General features: G+C 46.1%; 1 protein-coding gene across 2 annotated transcripts; it reads left to right on the top strand.

The window, feature by feature from the left end:
- The first annotated feature begins 18 nt into the window (after positions 1-18).
- On the top strand, positions 19-21397 carry LOC126522094 (uncharacterized). Of its 2 annotated transcripts, XM_072288708.1 has the most exons (5): positions 19-8221; positions 9327-9433; positions 12124-12270; positions 14742-14835; positions 16350-21397. In XM_072288708.1, the coding sequence occupies exons 1-5, from the start codon at positions 8133-8135 to the stop codon at positions 17860-17862; spliced, it is 1950 nt and encodes a 649-aa protein (XP_072144809.1). In that variant the 5' UTR covers positions 19-8132; the 3' UTR covers positions 17863-21397. The 2 variants fall into 2 exon arrangements, with proteins under 2 accessions (XP_072144809.1, XP_072144810.1); XM_072288709.1 differs by lacking the exons at positions 19-8221; positions 9327-9433; positions 12124-12270 and adding an exon at positions 12277-13878.
- Positions 21398-22303: the final 906 nt, after the last annotated feature.

The following is a 22303-nucleotide window of genomic DNA, read 5'->3' as shown; positions in this document are numbered from 1 at the left end:
TCTGATCAGGAGGCGCACCCTAGTGGTGGACTCCGGATTCATTCTGACCACCTGAGGTTCTGTAAAGTGCGCTACACAATGCACTGCACACGAGCACGTAGCCCCCATAGAAATGTGGTCGCGGACGCCGGGATTCAATCCCGCACGCTGAGGCTTAGCAGCGCCCAAAAATGTTGGTGAGAAATTCACAGTGCAAACAATGACAAGTATGTTGTGCGTATAAGACTACATCTGATACAATACTGTGAACTACAGCATACGAACATGAAGAAGACAAGGATCCCACATGCGCTTGTTATTACCACCAGGCGATTTCAGTTATTTGTGATGGTAATTTTTCTGTAAGAATAAAACCTTCCGTTAAAGTTATGTGTATCGGACAGAGGGGAACTTCCTTCAAGTGTCCCCCCTTGGTTGGGATAATAATCGGCGAAATACAAAACACACGGATCCAAGTCGAAAATTCTTAGGACCAGGGAAGGCGAACTGCCTAATTGTGCGGGGGAGCGTACTATAGGGTTCAAGTTTGGGCGAGTTTGCGTACCACGAAGCTTTTCAGAAATTAGCGAAACTTAGACTGTGTGAACGAAGAGTGGGAGAAAGGAAGACCAAGAAACAGCAGAGAGTCTTCCTGTGGCCTGTTTCCTCTCGCCTTTTTCTACTTTTCTTTCACTGGCTCACTCTGAGTTACACTAACACCAACAAAGCGTAGCGGGCGAGCGGTCGCTTGTTCACCATTGAGCTGCCTGGCCAATCGGGGTTGGCTGTGCTATTCTCTTACGAACAATTATAGCGTAAGGTGTTTCTTTTTGTGAATACTTTCACGGGACCGGCATTCACAAATAATTTCTTAAGTATGTAACGCTCACGATTGGTCATGATCGGGGTGGTCATCTTGTCATCACGGTGATTGCTATCATGATTGGCTGGAGCTAGAACGTTGGCGCGGGCCAGCTAGAGAAGGTACCGAGATGACCGCTTTGGGGCTGTTTGTAGCAGCATCTATTTCGTATGAACGACTCACATTCAAAGGCGTAGGCGCTCCACTCAATGGAACAGCGAAAAAGAAAATACGTGTTGGGCCTCTTAAAGTCACCATAAGAATGCCTCTCATTAATTATCAATACCTGCGGAAAGAGGCGGTTCATTCATGTAGTCTGCAATAAATAAATATCTTATAACGTTTCCATAACGTTATTTTCAGAACGTTCTTATGTATCTTTTAGTTCAAAGATGTAGATATCACTTTCAAGCTGGTTCGACGACATCTGATACGCGTCGAAGTCATTAAAGGAAACCGAACGGCACACTGAATGCAAAAAAGAAGAAAGAAAAAAAAAAACACCTGAAGTGCCATTTCTTAAAATAATGAACTACAAATAAAAAATAAGCCCTGCCGCTTACAAACAGGCAAGCACAAATTCGAATCTGGCTTTCAAAAACAAGCACACGCTTTCCAGAGAGTAGGGCGCGCCACTCAATTTAACAACGCGTTGCTAATTATAATTTATTTGTGTTTGGGACACAGAAGAATTGGAGCTTCAGCCTTAAGTGGGCATGTTTTAAAATTAATATATAGCGCGACTGTGGTTCAAGACGTCAGTCATGTAATGTACCGATCTTTGTGGTGCTTTTCGGGAAATCTCCGGCGCGCAGTGGAGGCATGACGTTGGCAGACGATACGGCAATCGCGATAGGCGTCGCCGTTTAACGGGCGCGCTAAAACTGCGAAGCGGCTTATCACCGCGCTATCGCGGGCAGAAAAGCCGAGAAGGGAGCCGCCTCGCCTCTACGCCAAACATGCACGGAGAAAGAGCGACGGCAGTGCGCCTCAAGATTTTGGCACGCAAGCCGGCTCATTATAGACGGCAACAGCGTGGCATGTGGAAACCTCCTGAAATAGAATCACGTGTAACAAAATTACGAAAGACTTCGAAGTTGTCAATCGCCGAAACAAATTCACCTTAGGCCCGCAAATCGCACAAAGAACGTCTCAAGACGCAACCACGAAGATGAAAAAAAAAACCATGTAGTAACCATGACTAAGAGACTGCTCAGTGGCGAGGAACGGAGACGTCAGAATGCAGGGAGGAAACGTATACGAAACGCAACCCTTCACTGAGGCACAGTCAGAACACCGACGAGAGCTTGTGTGGGCAGGGTGTGCGAGGAAAACGCAAGCAACAGAATTGCGTCTGCAACAGCAGAGAGAAGCTTCTGAAAAGGAGACGTTGGAACGCAGGCGGGAGTGTCGGTGGGCAAGTTATGCGAAAGAAAAAGCCTACAACATTTATTGCATTTACCAAACACAAGATTGGTAGTAAAAAGGAGTTTACTGGGGAGATCGTACAATGTGCGTCGTATTCTTTGGAGTATAGCTTATCTCTTAAAATGCGGTAGTCTTGGTTTCAAGGGTAGAGTATAAGCTTCGTGAGAAATGATTCCAAATCATGCTGCGCGCTATAAGAGAATGAAAAGAAGAAGAAAGAAAAATGGCTTGTTGCGGAATCTCCCCAGTGGGGAAATTCCGCAACAATTTTCTTGCGATATTCTTGCATAGAGCCACTTCGTATTCAGGAGTGCGGAGTTTCTGCTAGTCGGCTTGTTTGTGACCGAAGGTATGTATGACCAGGGCTGCGCATGGGCTGTGGAACAGCCGTATCTTCCACGTACGTATGAAGATGCAGACATGAACGAGTATGTAGCCTATTAAGCTATTCTTGAAAAGTATCCTTCGATCATCAAGCTCATGTATTGTTCTTAACAGAGCTTGTTCTCGCAACAATGGAACAAGTGTTATGTGTGGAAGGACTGAAGTAATCCACAATGCTTTCCAGTCGATAGACTGCGACAGAAAGAGTTAGAAATGAAGAGACATCACCCTCAGCTTGCATCCTCTGGCCTGTAACTCTGCATAGGAGAAAAATGAAAGGGGACAAACTTAATAATGAAAGATGATGATGCGGTCAGGAAGAAGGGATGCATATATATACAACACAGTGCTTTCCTTAAAGGTTTGGGTCTAGTACTGTGATCTTCCAAAAGTCTAGAGCAGTCCTGGTAGCTATTGTGGCTACTGTGCGATCACACATTGTGGACAAAATAGTACTTTGAGGCAATGTTTGCCTGCCTGTGCACGCTAGCGCAGAAACCAGCGTCTTCCGGTGTGATGAGTAGAGAGGACAGTCGCAAACACGTGTTTGAGAGTCTCAGACATTTGGCAGCGTTCACAGTTCGGGCTGTCGGCACGGCCGATAAGATGTGCACAGCGTCGAGTGGAGGCGACACCCAGGCGAATCCGGTGAAGTATGCTTGACCGGCATCGCTGGACTTTAGCCGGGAGGCACAAAATCCTACTAGAGTCAATTTCCCGCAGGCGTCTGTACTAATGGTGTGGTTCAGCCCAGTAACCTGCTGTGCAGTCAACAAAGAGTTTACATAACTTCGCTTGTATGGAATATTTACTTCGACGGCCTTAGAAACAGCAGTTCTTGCTTCTGCATGAGCTAGATCGTTGCCTGTCAAGCCGCAGTGACTAGGTAGCCATAGGAAGGTGATTGAGTGACCGTATCTTGCAACATCAAATATTTGTAGGAAGTGTAATGCTAGCATATAATACTGACCTTTTCTAGGGAGAAAATTGATGGCTTTGCAGTGCTGATTTTGTTTCAGAAAGTATAGTCGATGTACGTGGTGTCAGGCAGGATACAAAGCTGACAGCTTCCTGCATTACAAGTTCTGCAGCTGTTGAACACGATTTGTTGTCCAATTTATACTGGCAGGATGTGCCCAGCTGAGGGCTCACAGAGGCTGCGGTCGAGGCGCATGAAGTGACGGATCCATATGTGTATATGAGCACAGAGCCATCGTATAGCCCAGCTATATGGGCTAAAATTAGTTGTTTAAGTCCAATGGAAGGGAAATGCAGATTCTTCGAAATCCCATTTACGTAAATGCGCAACATTTGTCTACGCAGTGTTCACGGTGGCACTTCAGAGATGACGGTAGTTGCAAAGCATGTGGGTATGATATGCTTGTGAGTGGTGAGACATCTTGAGTAGCTGCGGTTTCCTTGAATGGACAAGGGAAGGTGTGTCTGTCCAGTCAGCCGCCGGAGGTGAACTTGAAGTGGCTCACAAGACATGTAAACTTCAATTGAACAGCTCCGTGATTCTTCTACGGCGCCTGAAGTCAATGTACACCGTGGCAGGCGCGGGCATCTTCGCAGAGCATGGGCCTGAACACTTCCCGAAGGCAGCAGACAAGCTGAACGTACGTTGGAAAGCACAGGCATGCTGTGTCGTAGGTATCCCACAAATAACGCCTGATATGGCTCTAGAAGACTTTGTTCAGGGGGACCCTATGTTATTCCAGCTGACATTCCTGCTTATGAGTTAATTGAAGGTGCTGGTAACAACACATTTTCTCCTTGGTTGGAGAACAGCTTTAACGAATTAGGTGTACCGCCACATTCGTCCGGCCTCCGCCAGTCTTTGAAACAATAACTCAAATGATATAAGGCGTCACGAGAGACGATCATGTGGTATGCTGAATCCTCATATTTTAGCGTCACCTGTTTGAGGGATGGGCAGACTGAGCATCTTGATCTGTTCGCTTTCTTCACAAGAGATCTACTAACATGAAGTGTAAACAGGTTGCAATGTAGGTCCCTTCATGTCGGTTCAATTCTCGTACACAGCACGTTTTTGGCGGATATATTTCTGGGCAGGCTGAATGTGTATGTCATTCTACAAGGGAAATGGTGGCCTAACAGATACTGAGTAACACCAAAACACCAATAAAACAAGCTAAGTTTCTCTCGAACGAACCGTTTTTTTTTTACTTTTCACATTGGCAACTTTATTTGTCTTTTGCCTTGTTTTTCTGATTTTGTGAAAATAGTGTACATAGATTCTTTAATCATTGCTTGGTCGATACCCCTCGTGGGTGAAGAAAAGCACAACTATAGCTGCATGTAGTCAGGTTGAGCATAAAAATGGGAACGATAAGAATATAAAGAAAGGGAAGGTTGGGCTCTGGGGACAGACAGTCTTTACCAACTGCAATTTCTTTTTGTGCAAGCACTTGCAACTAGAACCACTAAACGTTCAGATTCTTGAGACCATCCCCCCCCCCCCCCCCCCCAGAAGGCGGCAAATACCATCAAGATTCAATCTGACGACATATTTCAATCGAGTGCTAAACTCCTGCCCCATAGATATTTAAACGGCCTACACAAGATCATTTAGCGCAATTGCAGATCAATAATGTAATAGCGCCGGAAGTGTCATTGTGTGAAGAGAAAGCGGGTGTAGGCATTTTTCGTAAGGCGTTATCCTATTCGTATTCAATGCGACTTCGTGATTTGACGCACATATTTCAGGCAGAATTATTAGCAATTTTCCTAGCTCTTCGAAAACTTCCTGTAAATTATTCGACAGCTGTAATAGGGCCCGAATCGTTGTCAGTGTGCACAGCACTCACCTCATCCTGAGACAGTACATTTTTTAATGTACTAGAATAATTAATTCCTTCGACCTTACACCTGGTGCGCTTGGCATCGGTACCAGGCAACCGTGGTTTGTTTTTAAATGAAATGGCCGACACACTTGCACGTACATTCCTAGATGGACCAGTCATGGATGTTCAGCCATCCTCTGCTTATATCACCGCGGCTAGATTTAGAAAATTAAAACTTTTAAAATACTCTGCAAAATAAACATTCCAAACAACAGACTTAAACCATTGGTTTTTCCCTCGGGACAATCAATGGTTTTCCACACGTAAATTGAAAATCAGCTTCACAAAATTACGATGCCATATTCCCCCACTAAATTTTTATTTACACAGGTCTGACCTGGCACTGTCCCCTCTACCCCTCTATGCCTTATCTGTAAAGAACCTGAAACCATTCATTATTTTTATTAACCAGCTGTCTATTTGCAATCCTGAGAAAGATATACTTCGGAATTCCATTTCGGAAATTACGAATTGCTGTAAACACTGAAGACATTCTTACCTTTGGGGCATCTACAATGGGGTTTAGCCATAGAAAGTATGCATGGCCGTATGCGAATTTGTTTGTGACACAAGAAGAATACTTGGGGCGTTATAAGACGAAACTGTTCCAATCTGTTTTAAGCACGAAATGTTTTTAACTCTCGTTGTCGGCGACCTTCAGGTGACCTTGGGCCAGAAGCCAGAGTTATCTGGGCACTCAAACTAGAACATCCGGAGAAGTTGCTAGAACAGAAGAACATTATCCGGGCAACCAGTGAAAATATTAAAGACGCGTTCTCTGCCCCCCTACCTTTCGTATGGAACCGCATTAAATACGCTAGTTACTACCCCAACAAGTTACAAAAATATTTTTTCCAATTTCTTCCTAATTTTTGTTCACAACACCACTCAAGCTGTATACTTCTAGGACGCTGAAGCTTTATTTGCCATTTCCAATAGCGACTTCTAAAAGACAGATACGTGCACCATATACTTCGTTGTATGCCTGTTCAACGTCAGCGGTCCGTGAGTTCCGCGGCAAGGTTTTTTGCTTCGCCTCGAGAGATGGCGCCACGCTGCGTGGCACATCCTTCAGGTGCCTTTTTTTGTTCTAGCTGGGCACTGCCGTCTGTCTCCCTAATGGCTTTCGCTGCCTGCCTTGCCGCCTTCAGTGGTTTTCTTCTAGCTGCACAGCGTCCATATGAACCAGTGCACAGTATGGCGTGGTGAGGTGTGGTTTGGGTGTGGTGTGTCGGTGCGAACATGCACTACACCCTTTTTAAGATTGTGGCTAATACAATCTCCAACCAATATGTTTTGCCGGTTGCCATTTCATGCTTACATCTATTCTCAATTACCGGAGAGCCAGCAATTTTTTTGCTCCAATTTCCTGACGTCAGATGTACGTAACCACCATCGGGCGGTAACCCACAGCCCAATCAAACGCACTTCTCGTTTATAGGATGTTACTTTTTTGCTTTCAAAGCGAATAGCATTGCCTACATCTAGCAGTATTTCTTATTTAATTGGCTGATGAGAGGCGAGGATCATGCTCAAGTGGAGAGAGTTTCAATGGGGCCGAGCCCTACACAGCGAAAGTAGATCAACGTATCAGGAGTGTGGTACTGGCGTCTTCAATTGGTGCTCTTCCCTTATGGCTTGCGGTGGCTGATCGAAAATCGCGGCGGCGTGCAACGGAAGACTTAAATGCCACCAAAACAGAACCTCAGCAAAGAAGAGTTGGCAGAGCGATGTTATCTACGTGCCAAAAGGTATCGATAACGTTGTACTGCCACGCAAGATCATTTATTATACGCAAATAAATCCATGCTCTTCGCCAGCTCCTATAGTATATGCCAGAGCGATAGGCGGGCAGCCACCTTTTATTCCTTTCGGAAAGGGGCAGCGCCGGCTATTCAGGTAAAAAAAATTCAGTTTTGTGCGGCATATTAATGCTTCTTTAACGCGCACACGTCATTTTGACGCGGTGTGTTCTCGCGGTTTTGTGACGTCGCGTGACAGACAGGCAAAGTGGGCGCAGCCTAATTACGTTTCACCAATAGCTATTGGTCAAACGACGCCTTTTTTTTTGCTAATGGCGAAAAGGGCGTCGAATGAAAAAATATTATTTGTCTTTCCTTTGGTCTAATCACGCATAATTAGTGTGTACATACCTTCTCAGATGGGGCGTTCTCGTGGTTTTCGTGGCGCCGCTTGACAGACAGGCGCAGGGGGGCTGGGCCGAAAATGTTTTGACTAATCATGGAGGGTTGATTTCAGAAATGAAATAGAAAAGTTTGGAACAGTTTTACGTTATAGTGCCCCTGGTTAATTTACTGTTTTGTTATTTATTATTTGACAAGATTCCAAATTAAATTGATTGACATTTGTTACCTTGTTTGCTCACATTCAAAAAGCATACGTTTGCCCCTATGAAAAAAAAAAATCTCTAACAATAGTTTGTTTCATTGTATAATTTCAACTGTTTTCTCACATACACTTTTTCCCTCAAGTTTCGTCCCCGCCCTACCCATTTAAGCGACGGTTTCTTGGCCAATCTACCGTAATGGGTACGTGCCATAATATAGGAAGCAAGCAAGCAAGACAGAGGGCAAGCAAGCAAAAGAACAAGAATGGCCGGTTCGCACCTTGTTCTAGCTGCCATCGGATTTGTTCTCCTGGCGCCTGCGGCAGTCGCCTTTCCACACCTTCGCGTCATAAGGTGAGACCACTTTCAAAGACAGAGGCTCGCTTTCTGCGAGCTTTATGCGAGCGGCGAACACGCTCGTCGAGTGTGTGATTGGTGCTTCACTGGCAACGGTTGTGAGTAACTGTTTGTGATAGAGTGCCGGTGGCAGCGTACCAATTTGCGCCATTCCGTATGCTGGTATGAAATGGGGTCTTAGCGCTTTCAGTGCCTCTTGGTTTATTGGCGATGCCAATAAGGTTACGTAGGTTCCACGATCTTGGTGTGTTGCCTTGCATAACATCACAGTGCCACATAAAACACATCAGCACAAAATGGAAAGAGGGGAAAAGTAGGACTATAAACAGACAAAACTCTATTATTTTCACCGTCAACAGCACTATAAAAGAGTACCAAGCAGCCTAATTATGTGACAAAAACCGTAATGGTTCGGCCCTGTATTGCGCGGAGTTCGAAATTTGCCCAAGCGCATCGGAAGCATTGCATCCGACGGCTGAATGCTGCAGATAGCGGTTACGCATCTTCGTGCTTATAGAGCACTGAGTATTTGCTTTTCGTTTTCGCCCGCGTAGAAGCCATGGTGAAATAGCGGTAGTTAGGCAGCCTGCATGCAAGACTTGCATGAGGGCTCCCTAGTGGAAGAGAAACGCAGAGTACTTGCTAGGCGTGCTTCCACGTAAACACATCGCTTCCTAAATTGCAATGTTGCGTGCCGTTCTTTGGATGCAAGCTAATGCATGGTTTTGCATATACTACTTTTGTGGCGTTCTATAAAATTGCGTGGGATTTTATATCGTTCTAAAGGCAGCATGCGCCATAGTTGACGCCTAGCGTCACATACAGTAGCGTAGCGTTCCAAGTGGTTTAGTGAAGACAGCTGTGTTTCATTTTTTGTCCATATAGATTGTTTGGTAGTTGCAACTGATGTCAGGGACTCGGTCCCTTTTATGAAGTGTAAGATAAGAGATTATCAATCGCTTATTTTTTTATAACAAAGAAGCGACTTTTACTACACGAATTTCTTACAGTCATGTTTAAACACACCACTGATTCGAACCCCGTTTTTCTAGAAACTTTAACGCCAATCAGCTTAGCATTCGCTATTTTGTTTTTCATGTAGACTGGGAGAAGAATCGAAGCCCTATGTTTCTACCTCGACTGACTCAGACTCACCACGAGACGTCGAGGATACCATGGAAGAAGAAACACGAATTGGCTCCAGCAACGGTATGCCGTCTGTGTCAGGTCATCAAAACACTTCCAATACCAGCGCTGCACAAAGTCGATAAAACACCTAGTACTAAAATCAGGCCATGGCATTGGTGCACCAAGAGGCTCTTTCGCGGGGCGTTCATCAACGGGTTGAGAAAATCAGTTATCTTGAAACCGTTGCGGTCTAACGCTTTCCCCTTGTGATCTCCGCTATTAGCCATCTCGCGTATGTTCTGTGCAAATAAGTGCCACAGAATATTCGAAAGCTAATCTTTTTTCAGCCGTAGGTACGAACTGTTAGTCCGTATCGACCAAATTCCCACACAGAGCACAAAGCATATCCGGTGTAAGATCAACGTGGAGCGTCTTTACATTACGTTGGGGACACGTTGGCTCTGCGTTGGACTAATATTATCGTGATTCCAGTGCTGCTTGGTTGGTCTCCTTCACTAGAAAGGCATTAAATTGGCATACCTCTTGCTGCGGGAGAGCGAGGAATCTCCTTGTATGAATGCGCTGTACTGTTTAACGCGGATTCTCTCCCTGTCAGGCAATACGGATCCTGATTGCGATAACAGTGGCGTAGGTTGCAAGGTGATTTCGGGGAGTATACAAAAAGTGCAGATGGTGATTGTGGAGAGACTTGACAAAGCTGTATTGCCGAACAGAAGAGCACCCCACGGCCATACCGTGACGCGCTAATCCGTTATCGTGCACCTGCTGAGTTTTACGGGACACAAAGATTCACCGCACCAGCCAAGGGCTTTACCGTACTCTAATACGTCATATACACATACCTATTCCCTATTTCTAGAGAATGAAAACATGTGCTGGCCAGACAAAAGATATTAGCGAACATGAGGCGTAGATCAGTGCGAGATAAGAACATAAGAAGATGCAGTAGGTATAAGAGCATGTGGAAGCGTCTAACTATGCATCAGAGTAAGTATCCGGCCGCTGGAATCTCTTAAGCTCCACACTATAACACGAGTGCTGCTGACAGCAGGGAACGTGCGACAAGGAAACAGCGTTCAGAGATATATTCATTTGCTGGTGTTTCATTTTATTGACAGTGTTAGCAGCACTAAGAGCTACAGCACCAGATCAATCTGTGCGCACATTTCACGTTTGCAATAGGTTAGCGGTGGGCATCGTTGTGACAGTGCGAGCAGGAAATGCGTAGTTCTCGTTCCCTTCCCTTCTAGAGGAATCTAACTGCGGCGACATTAGTAACTACAGTAATACATCCGCGAGAATGCGGCGCCATTATTTTAGAGGAAATAAAACTGCTTATACAAACATAAAGGCACCCGGTTGTCGCCTACTAATATTTACAAGATATTTCTTGCTAGTAAGATTATGTTGGAAGTTTTCCGCATTTTGTTAACGAAATTTCTAGTTTTGCGCGAGACACCAGAGTGATGACCGCTGTTCATCGCCGTAAGTACAAAATGCGCGCACGTGTTGCTGTTGCACTGGAATTATCGTTACTGCAAATGCAATCAAATACATTGAAACACGAGCAAGTGAAGATGCACTAGAAAGCCGCTTTAGACTTGCCCTTTCGTAAGAATCTACCATAGGTCATCAGACGTTCAAATAATCTCTCACAAGATCAGCTAATGTATAGTTTTCGTGGTCTAGTTTCAATTGACACCGGTGATATGCACGCACTGGTCCGAAAAATGTTTACGTGGCTTAAGCTACAGCTTCATAAGTCGGTTCCTCGTAAAATGTAAACTATTTGAATCTTGAGTAAGTGGGGCCGTGAAGACCAGCGTTTTGCCCATTTGTTCTTGTAATAACGCTTTCTGCTCAGACTTTCGCTACCAAGCTGCGTTAGCCCTGTACACTTTCAGAAAGGGCGTTTGCAAAGTACAGTTCGTACTGAAGTACTAAAGCGCCAAACAGACGACGCAAGAAGAGACACGGACGAGCGCTTACTAACAACTGATGCTTTATTGTCAGAAACACACAATATATACGCAAATCTGGCAGCGCAACTCACGCGTTGTCGAAAAGCACATGGTAACCAGGCAAAATGCGGTAAAACGATTGTTGTACAAGATGACGTTCGGGACAATGACACGTGGTGTATAGGGCCAAAGGACCATAAATGATAAAGGTTACGCGATACACAAAACACCGCCGTAAGGGAGTACCCCATTAAAAAGTAAAAGATTAAGATTTTTCACCAAGTGCAGGTGGCGCAGCAACGTGCTCAGTTCTAACTAAGGACCCATTATCATTTATGGTCCTTTGGCCCTATACACCACGTGTAATTGTCGCGAATGTCATCTTTTACAACAATCGTTTTACCGCCTTTTGCCTGGTTACCATGTGATTTTCGACAACGTGTGAGTTGCGCTGCCAGATTTGCGTATATATTGTGTGTTTCTGACGATAAAGCATCAGTTGGTAGTAAGCGCTCGTCCGTGTCTCTTCTTGTGTCGTCTGTTTGGCGCTTTAGTACTTCAGTAACACGCACCAACTAGCCCAACAAAATGTTCTGCTGGAATATACAGTTCGTACAACTGAAACCTAGGGTTGGTTCGACGAAAGCTCGTCCGGTCAAGATGATCACGATAGTGTACTTGCGCAATTGGTATCATTTGCTCCAGGAGCAAATATCGCGAAACTCCACAATAAAAAGCGTCGAGTCACGCAGGTAGCATGAAGGCTGCGCTGACGACGTCTACACGCAGAAACTGCTTCAACTGGACCGGGAACTGCATGCAGCGAGCACGACCACTGCGCAGCCATCCTGATGTGTTTGGCATCCGGCACTTGCGGTTGTCCAGAACACGCGCCTGTGCTGGTGCGTGACTCGGGCAGCTACGCCTGCGTCTCACGTACGTGTGTTGGCTATACAATAGGAAATTTTAAAACGTTTATTCGACATACGGATACATGCTGTATGGTGGTACTGCTTGTCTCATTTTTCTATCGTTTCACGCTCTAAAATGGCTGTGTGGATTGTGTAGGTGTATAACAGGTCCGTTACTTGTTGCCTACGTCAATTGGACGCTAAAAAGCGCTGTTCAATTCTTTTTTTCACAGGAAAGACTTCGGATTTTTTATTGATTTATTGGAAAACATATCTGAGTTTCAGTGTCTATTTGCCTACTTATTTTTGCGTTATGCATCTGCTGGATCTCAGCCTTAGATGAAGGTAGTGTAGGATTTTATGTAGCCCTGTTACCATACATTAGGTCTGTGTTTTTTGTAAAGGCAACTGAGTTGAGTACCGTCAGCAGCATTTACTTCAGGAGCCCGTGAAAAGCAAGAGTGATACAGCGGGATAACAACAGTATGAAAACAGCCATCGTTTTGGTGTGTCTTCCATTTTTTTTAGCATTTTCTCATTATGAACAAGTATACATCACGTTGTACGGGAAACTTTGGAAATGTTATGCGCGCACTTCCACGCATAGGAACCAGACTGAGCATCTGAAGTAGTTGTGACGCTAGGCGGAGGCACGGCCAAATAATACTTAATCGTGTCACTAAAGTGCCATGTGAAATAACTAGATTGGATGTATCTAGACAAAGATACAGATGCGATTTTTGTGGTAGCAGCCGTACGGTAGGCACTAGTACCTCTGTTGCACTCATAGCTTTTATGTATGAGTGTGCTTTTGGCTCTTCTGTATGACCACTTCATGTGACCTCACATCCGCTGTTAGTCGACATCTTCCCTAACTACGTAAACTTTGTCTCAATGAGCTGTTGAGTTTCGTGGTCGCTAATCCACCTACAATATCTGCATGGGTACATTCTACACACTTATGTCTAATGCCTTCGTGTGATGTTGCATCCGCTGTTTCCTTAGTTTGGCTCTATAGTTTGACTCCGCATTTAGAGAAGTAAGCCGACATCCTGACTCGCTGGGTACACTTTGTTTTAATGTGCTGTTCAGACATAAAATTTCTTAGTCATCACCAGAATTACGCGAGGTCGCTGGTCATGCGTTTTGCTCCCTCATATCTGCCTTCATGTTATTTCTGCCCGTATATATGCATCGAATTCTGTGAGTGCCTCCACGGACCGATTGTCGGGCGTTTAATTGACAAATGTTCCGTGAAGCTAGGCCCTTGCCTTTTCTCGAAAAGCAGTTTTCGGGAGAGAGTGTCCATCCGAATTTCTTGCGGCTTGGTCGGCACAACAACAACATAGGGAGTGAGGCACCCCTAGGGTACGTCATGTCTTGAGGGTGGAAGTAAGGTTATCCGTATGTATTTGCACCACCAGCGCACGTGTTCATGTGTGGGTGGGCAAGGTTTTTGCTTTCTGCCTGACTTCCCAAGTCGCCTGCCCTGTTGCAGCTCGGCGGCTGAGGGAGTTCTGCTTGAGCGACGCCGAATGCCGCCACGCCAACGAACAAACGCGCTGCGAGGACTCATTGTGCCGGTGTCAAACTAACTTCTATCCCTCCGTTGATGGCTCGCTCTGCCTGCCAAGTGAGTGATCGACGTGGTCTGGTTGCCTTAGTAGCCTAATTGTTATGGCTCTAAATTCGGTAAAAGCGCAGGACAGCCTGTTGTTTGTGAATAACAGCTCTATGAACGATCGTCGCCAGTGTAATTGAATTCGTTTATATTATTGCTCATTTACTTGTCCACTTTGGGCACTGATAGCTGAAACTAATGCTTGAGTCACCTTTCGTGATGCCTGCCGCAGGGATCGCCATCTAAGATGGCGATACCTTTCTTTCAAGGTAACTTCAATGTAGGTTTCTGTTTGTCCCTGGACGTGATTAGACTCGGCAACCTAGATTCGCGTGCCTGCGTGCCACCATCATTGACGTCGTTATTGTTGCCGATGTTTCATCGTCGTCATCGGCCCAACCACCATTATTTTGAGCGTTACTTCAACTTTTTCCTCGTGCGGCTTTCTATAAGATTAGCTCAGCTGCTTTATTTTTCAAATAATGTTTCATCATAACATTCTACCCATAATATGGGCTTTTTACAGGGTTGAGGAAAGAAGTACGTTTGCTTCACTATTACAAAAATACGAGCGGGAAAATGCAAAAGAGGCACGAAGAAGCTGCAATTTCAAAACAAGCCTTGTTAAAGCTACGACAGAGGCTTCGTTGCAATCCGGCAATAACACATCGTTTTCACGTAGTGGGAAAAACAATGATACATTGTATACATTACTTAAATATAGCGGCTCAGCCAACTGCTACGTGGCAATCATTAACGCGGGAGACAAAGGGCGTGTTTGCCTGTTTTCTCATGAGAGCCCGTCTTGCTTCGCCAATGGCTAACAGTGCCTAATTGCGGACGCTGTTTCTGCGAATGTTATATGGGTTTTGCAGAAATAAAAGCATGGAAGCCTCTGAAGATTACCATGTTCCCGGCGGTGCTGCTCATCCTGGCGTTCATTGTGCTTGCCTTTGTTGGCTATAACAGGTGAGCTGTCTGGTAGGAAAGCTTTTATTTAAGTTGGATTACGTCTGCACACAAACGTCCTCTTTGTTAGCTTTCTGTAACTGAAAAAGAAAAGGTCCAACCAAACAAGCATAACTAAAGAACGTCAGACAGGCACTTGTCCTAATATTTCCAGGCACATCAGTGACGCACTTTTTATGTCATGAAGCATACACAAGCTTTCCCTGTTCGCATTCTTGCTGCTTAAAATAATGCCAATATGTGAGGCAACTCAAAGAGCAGCGCGGCGAGCTGTTTAATTGATACTGGAATCATCCTCTCACAAACAGTTCGAGTACTGACAGGAACTTCTGATGAGTCATGCAATTTGGGATCGCATGAAGAGAGAACATGGTACAGACACAACAGATAGATTAATATTCAGATTCTCTGAAAAGGAACTTGATAATGCACAAGACAGCTGCGAGCTTGTTGAAAACGTTAACTATGGTAAGTGGCTCGCACAACTTCCCGCATGTAATTCGAGACATTATTACTTGCAAAATCTTCTGATACCTTCGTCTCGGGTGACACAATAAGCTATGAAAAAAAAAATTAGCTATATAAACCTTCACATCAATCAGTTGTGTTACTTCAAGCATCGCATTCTCGTTTGAGCCTTACGATTCGGAATAAAAGCACACGATTCAATTCTAAACACCTCAAGGAATTACACCACGTGTTCAAGCCGCCACTGCCGCCTCCTTGGAACCTACGCACTGAAAACTTTAGCAGACCATTAAATTTTCACCATTTCAGACATCATTTTCAACTTTATACCTTTAAGTACACATATTTAGCAGCCATTTCACTCCAACTATTTCATAATAAGGGCGTGAGCGAGAAAATGAAAACACGACGAGCAATTAACACTCTATACGAGAGGTGTTCGTACACCTACTAGCACGTTCGCTACAGTTGAAAGCTCCATGCAGGACGTTAGGTGCTAAGGATAATAATCGGATTTTCAGCGATGCAAGATGTGACATTATGCAGTGTTTATTATGAAATGAAGCAGTTTTAGTTTCTCGACAGTTTACACGTATATATGGTAATATTTGAACCGCTGCAACGTGGCTCCTGTGTGGAGCAATAGTTTGGGAGTCTAGCTTCCATGTGAAGTTTATGGGTTCGAATCTGGCTCTGTGCATTTCTTACGTAACTTATTTACGCATGACTTGATAGTCCTGGGATATTAATTATGTGGTGATGCTAATAAGCAACTCGTTAACAGTGGAGAGTATAAGGAGCTGAGGGCGACGTTTTTCTTTCTTTTCCCTCCTGCTTCAACAAAACGCCCTTACTTAAGGGTGTTAATCAAATAAAAGATCTTAAATTAACACCCTAAGTATGCTCGTCAGGCAACCAGTTGATTTCGCACGCTTACGGTTGTTAAAAAAGGTTAGTGTGTTAGTGTCTATCGGAAGAGAAAGTATACTTCTTGCATGGCTAGCTCTACAAATACTTCTCGTTTACAAACTATCTGCTGTTTGCAGGTTGAGCACAGATCCAGACGACAAGGCGCGAATTGCTCCGGGCCTTCCGTGTTCACCCAGAGACACTAGTGAATTTCGTATCAAAAACCTGCGCAACTTACTCAAAACGTGCCACCTCAAAGAGCGCATAAGCAGCCGACTTCGAATTTTTACCCTCAGTGCCACCCAAATCTTTAAATTTATGCCGCCTCGCCAGGAATGGTCGCGGTTAGAAGAGGACGTCTCTCAGTCAGGTGACTCGCCAAATGCGGTCAAGCAAGATGCCGTGTATACCGCCCACGACATCAGAGTCAAGAGAGAGAGAAGCGGTCCTTTTCAGTGGAACTCCTTGGGCACCTCTCATGCGTCGTCGCACCGTCCCTGGTCCTCCGTACGACATGTCTTGCTGCAAGGGAGCACAGAGGCACTAAGACAGGACAAGTCTCCGCGTCACCGCACGGAGGACTCAAATAATGACCGAACGAGAAAACCAACAGCAATGCCAAGGACGAGAGTATCGACGCTTTCAACGTATACTTTAATGCCCTGCCGCGCAGGCCGAAGAACCAATTTAAGTTCATTAGTGACCTCGTCAGTGACCAAAATACCTGTTACTAACGCCTACGGATATAGGGATGCCGGTATTACCGATGCGCCACATCAAGACAGAGCGACATGCTCCATGAACCTTCAGCACTTGTGGCCAAGGCCTACAACGTCGTACAGGTTCACCGAAAGCGAGCTCTCCGGTGGGATGCTCAGAAAACACAGGTCGGAACTAGTTCGACAGCCAGTTACCAAGCAACACCGCCGAGCCGCGTCCGAGGGCGTCGACTTGCTAGATGTAATCGACAAAGGAGAAACTATGGATTCCCGCTGTTGCTACGAATCACCGACAACGCCGTCTTGCTGGTACAGCAGCGAAGCTTGTGACTGTTCCGTATGGACCGCGGATCCTTGGATGACAAGCTTTGAGGACGAAGACACCGAACTTAAGGATGTTTGGACGCCGGCCAACAGCAGTCAGCCAAACTGGCCCTGCGAACACGCTCAACGAAAATTAGTCGATCAGAGAGCGAGGACGTGCGAAGCGTTCACCGTCCAGATTGGCTCTCGCCCCGGAACTGCGAAGCCCGCGATAGGAAATGAGATCGCGCATCAAGACGTTGAGATACCGCAATTCATCTACAGCCGGTGGCCTCCGACCCAGGAGAGGACGCGCTGGCGCAGGCGCGTTCCTATTTCGGACGGCACCACTTCGGCGGCACCCGGGTCTCCTGCGGCCGCTGCTTCGGCAGCCTCTGTCCAGGACAACGAGAGGCCCGGAGGACAGCTGATCGGCAGTGGTGAGGGTGGTGGGCGAAGGCCGGCGTTTATGGCTGAAGTGGCGACAAGTCGCTTTCACCGTAATGGTCTGCTCGGATTCCGGTTGCCGCCCCCACCCCGATTCGACCGCGCATCTCTCTCTCTCGATGCTAGGCTCGCCACTGCGATGCTGCGCGCCGAGCGGCGTGTCAAGGGCAGCTCATTTTAGTCGCTACCGCTTATGAGCGCGACCGATTCAGTCGAGCTCGTATAGGTGCGAACACGCCATCGCGGTCCCACGTGACTGTCACGTGTCGGTCAGTGTATCTGCCAGTGTACCACGTAGTCGCTGTGCTCTCAAGCTTCAAGCGAGAGAGAGAGAGAGAAAGAAACACCTTTATTGATATAAAGCACGTGCTTGGTTATTGCGTTTGGATACCCTCTTCCGGGGCCCCACTGGCTATAACTACTCACCGGGCCAGGTCGATGGCCGCTTTGCTGCTCAAACATGCACCGCATCCAGGCCTTGCATATATTTTGTCATTTCATTAATTCCGGTTGCACAACAAACCAAAATTCATTCGAATGATTAAACTGTCCACATCGTCTTGGTTAGTACTACTTGCTTTGGTGTGTAAAAGTTCACGTGTTCTTTAGTGCAGTCCCTGTGTTCATTTAGCGCGCACCATATATACGAATACGAACAGCGCTACCGAACGCTGTTGAAGTGCATTTCAGTAGGAAGAAGCAAATGATGTAGTGGTTACGCCGTGAACAGGAACTCAGATGAGATACAGAGTATGATCAGGATGTGCACGCTATTGGTGGTCAGCATTTTGTTATGTGCAGCCTATTTGCTTTTTATCCAATGCGCATGCTTGTTTAAACAACGTCTGTACTATTGCACTATAACGATATCTAAAACCTTGTATTGTTGGTGCGACACGAGACACAATGGTGACTATCAGTCGGTGTTGACGGGGGAGGAGGTACGCAATTAATATGAAAGGGAACACTTATAAATCTGCATCAAATGCCCAATAGCGGCTCCAAATCGGCTCCAAGTCTACGCCGAACATGAAGTGTTGCACGACATTAAATATTAAATAAAGAAATACCTCAGAAAAAAAAAACATCCAGATCACGCAGGATATTAAATATGTGCGAAGGAAAGCTTAAGAAAAGCGGTTAATTAAATGATTTAGAGCTAACCACAAGGCCTAGAATTTGGTGATAACAGGTGCATGGACACAAAAGTACGACGCGTATCAACCAACACTTAAGGATTCTGTACTTCTTGTGTAACAGTGGAACATACCCATTCCGAAGGATAGGCCAAGAAAGGGAACACCCCGAGTGGCACTTATCGAATGGCTTAAGCCAAAGAGAATTATGTAAATAAAAAAAATTGCGAATTTGTGAAAGATTTTGCCGACAGTCGTCCTAGAGAGAGTAGAGGCACATCTGCTGTTTCGGCTTCTACGAACAATATCCCGAATCCTCCATTCACCACTAGCCGTTCTTCGGTATAGCTACTTGTTCTCTCAGTCGCAAAAACAATTTCCGTCCTTTTTTCCAATGTGCGCAATGTAAGTAAAAATAAACGTGATGATCTGTCTTCACCTGACATTGTTATCGTGATTCGTGTTCAGCTGACATTGTTATCTTGACTGAAACTTGGCTCTCAAGTGATATTGCAGATTATGAAATCTTTGAATGTGAAAGTGGTTTCAACTTTTTTTTTTCGCTGTGACCGTATCTCGCGTAGTGGTGGCGGGGTGCTGATGCCGTACGTGATGGCTTGAGTTGTGTTTTAGCTATTGCTACACATTTGGAATCGTGTGTGCACGTGTCACTATCGGATATAGTGACTTTTTTGTGTCGTCGTTCGGTAGATGACACGATCTGACTCTTTCGTCGCATCACGAATAGACACAATGGTATGCGTGAAAACTGCGCGATCCGTCTCGTGCAGGCGTACGCGATAAGCCGCATAACGTATCTTGCCCACTACCTGAAGTGGATAGGATCCGAAAAAAACAAGGTCGAATGCATGATACGAAAGGCTTTCAAGAGGGTGGTCGGCGTTCCGCTCAACGCGAGCACCGACAAGTTTCTAGAGCGCGGACTTCACAACTCACTTGACGAGTTAATCGAGGCGCACGACGTCGCGTAATACGAACGATTATCGAAGTCAAAGATAGCTGGATGCACCCTCGAGTCACTCAGCATCACGTACCACACTCAGCATGGAGAAAAGACGGCGGTTCCAGCCTCGCTCCGCGACCGCCTGATCATCGCGCCGCTTCCCAAGAACATGCATTCGCCGCACCACGCCGGGAGATGCAACAAATGAACAAGCGACCTTCAGAAATTTGGCAACAGCAACGAAGCGGTGTACGTAGACGCTGCGCGGTATGAGGAGGGAGAAGCGCAAACGCGATCGCGGTTGTAGACCGCACGGGTAAGTGCCTCGCGAGCGCCACGGTGACCACGGGACACACGGAGGCGGCCGAAGAAGCCGCGATAGCCCTAGCACTCGTCGCGGTGCCGAACGCTGCGATCGTGATCAGCGACTCGCAGGCGCCAATCCGCGGCTTCGCGCGCGGTCGTGTCTCGCGGGAAGCGGCCCGCATACTTCAAATTTCTGACGAGGACGACTGGTCATCGCTCTCGCAACTCCAAAATTCTACAGTCTTCCTCCTCTGGACCCCGGCACACACCGACGTTCCGCTCGCGAGCAACGAGGCGGCCCACGCCACGGCTCGAGGTCTCACACGCCGAGCCGCCGTTGATTATGTGGCCGCCGCCTCCGCCCCCGAGAGCGGGGCATCAGATCTGCCGGATCGGGACACAACAGAAATACAGCAACATGAAAGACACTCGACGTGGGGTGATCGCCTAACCACGTTCAGAGACCTCACCCAACACTACAGACTCGAAAGACGCACATTCCCGCCACCTCACGATAAATTAAACAGGGACGAGGCCGTAGCATTACGCTTGCTCCAGGGGCACACAAACCCTAGCCCCGCCGTCTTACATCGCTGCTACCCGGGTTTGTATCGAACAGATGCGTGTAAAGTCTGCGGACAGAGAGTAACGCTGCGACACATTTTCCAGCAATTACCGACACATTCTCTGGAAATGTGTCGGTAACAACGGTAATGAAACCACCTCCGTTCGCGACGAGTCCAAAATCGCGGCCGTTGCCAGAGTACAGGAAGCCTCGAGCTCGCTTCTTCCCGACGCCGCCCCGGCTGCGGGAGTCGCCGGGGACCTTCTCCGTCGGCGTCGCCGCCGCTGGGAGGCGGCTTTTAAAAGTTCAGAGTTGGCCGACCATCTCTGCGCCGTCCGGCAAGCCGAAGATGCCACCCGAGTGAAAGAACTTCGAGCCGCCACCTGAGGCCACCACAACGAAAACTGCGGGACCATTCTTTAATAAAGTTGTTTTTCCTTTTTCTTCTTCTTCTTCTTCTTCTTCTTCTTCTTCTGCGTGTGCCATCGGCCACCTAGAACGCCCATGTCATTTAGTTTCGATTAGGATGATGCGTTAAATGAGTTACCTATCCGGTCCCCTTCAAGTCCACTCTTTCTTCTCGGCGATTTTAATTTTCCAGCAATTGACCGGCATGACTCTACTCCCTTATCTGACGGCTCATCTGGGCGTTCTCTCTTCATTAACAACTGCCTGGATTTTAATTCTTAGCAGCTTGTCCTTCAGCCTACACGATCTACTCAGCACTGTGCTAACATTCTTGACCTCCTTCTCACTACTACACCCCAGCTTGTTTCTTGTTTAGGATATTTACCTCGTTTAAGTGATCATTGTCTCATTTATTTTGAACTGCACACTTTTGTTCCGATACCAAAACACCAGAAATTATCCGAGACTATGTATAAGGACGCCAAATTTGAGTCTATGAACAGCGGACTAATGGATTTTGTCGCTCACTTCATTCCAAACGCGGTGCGCTTAATATCGAAGATCAGGTATTAGGCTGGTTTAAATGTTTTCTTTCCACCCATAGCCAACATGTCTCAGTTTATGATTACATGACTCCCCTTTTGTTTCCGTAACCTCTGGAGTTCCTCAAGGTTCAGTGTTAGGTCCTCTCTTGCTCATAATTTGCATTAATGATCTCCCTAACAACGTCATGTCCCACATTAAACTTTTCGCAGATGGCTATGTGATATATCCTTTAATTACAAATCCCTGTGAAGCATGTTTGCAATCGGACTTGAACGCAATTTCTTCATGGTACAGCGACTGGCTCATGACACTTAACAACACTAAGTGCGAACACCTCCGTATATCTAGCCGCCCTCATGATAAAACCTCTCGCTATCTTCTTGATAACACTCCGTTATCACTTGTCTCATCATACAAATATCTGGGTATTCACATAACACACAATCTGTACTGGAAAATGCACGTGAACTATGTATCTAACCAGGCTAACCACACGCTCGGATTCTTACGGCGTCATTTCATAGCTGCTAAGAGCACCGTTAAGCTTCGCCTCTATAGGACGTAAATAAGATCTAAACTAGAATATGCATGCTCCATTTGTCATCGTAATCAGAAAGTGTTAATTAATCCTTTAGAGACTGTCTAAAACAGCGCCACACGTTTTATTGCTTCAAATAACTCTCAAGCATCAAGTGTA

This window comes from Dermacentor andersoni, chromosome 6 (genome assembly GCF_023375885.2).
Source record: "Dermacentor andersoni chromosome 6, qqDerAnde1_hic_scaffold, whole genome shotgun sequence".
NCBI lineage: Eukaryota > Metazoa > Arthropoda > Arachnida > Ixodida > Ixodidae > Dermacentor > Dermacentor andersoni.
The sequence above is the reverse complement of the archived record's forward strand: the minus strand, read 5'-3'. Positions and strand labels throughout refer to the sequence as shown.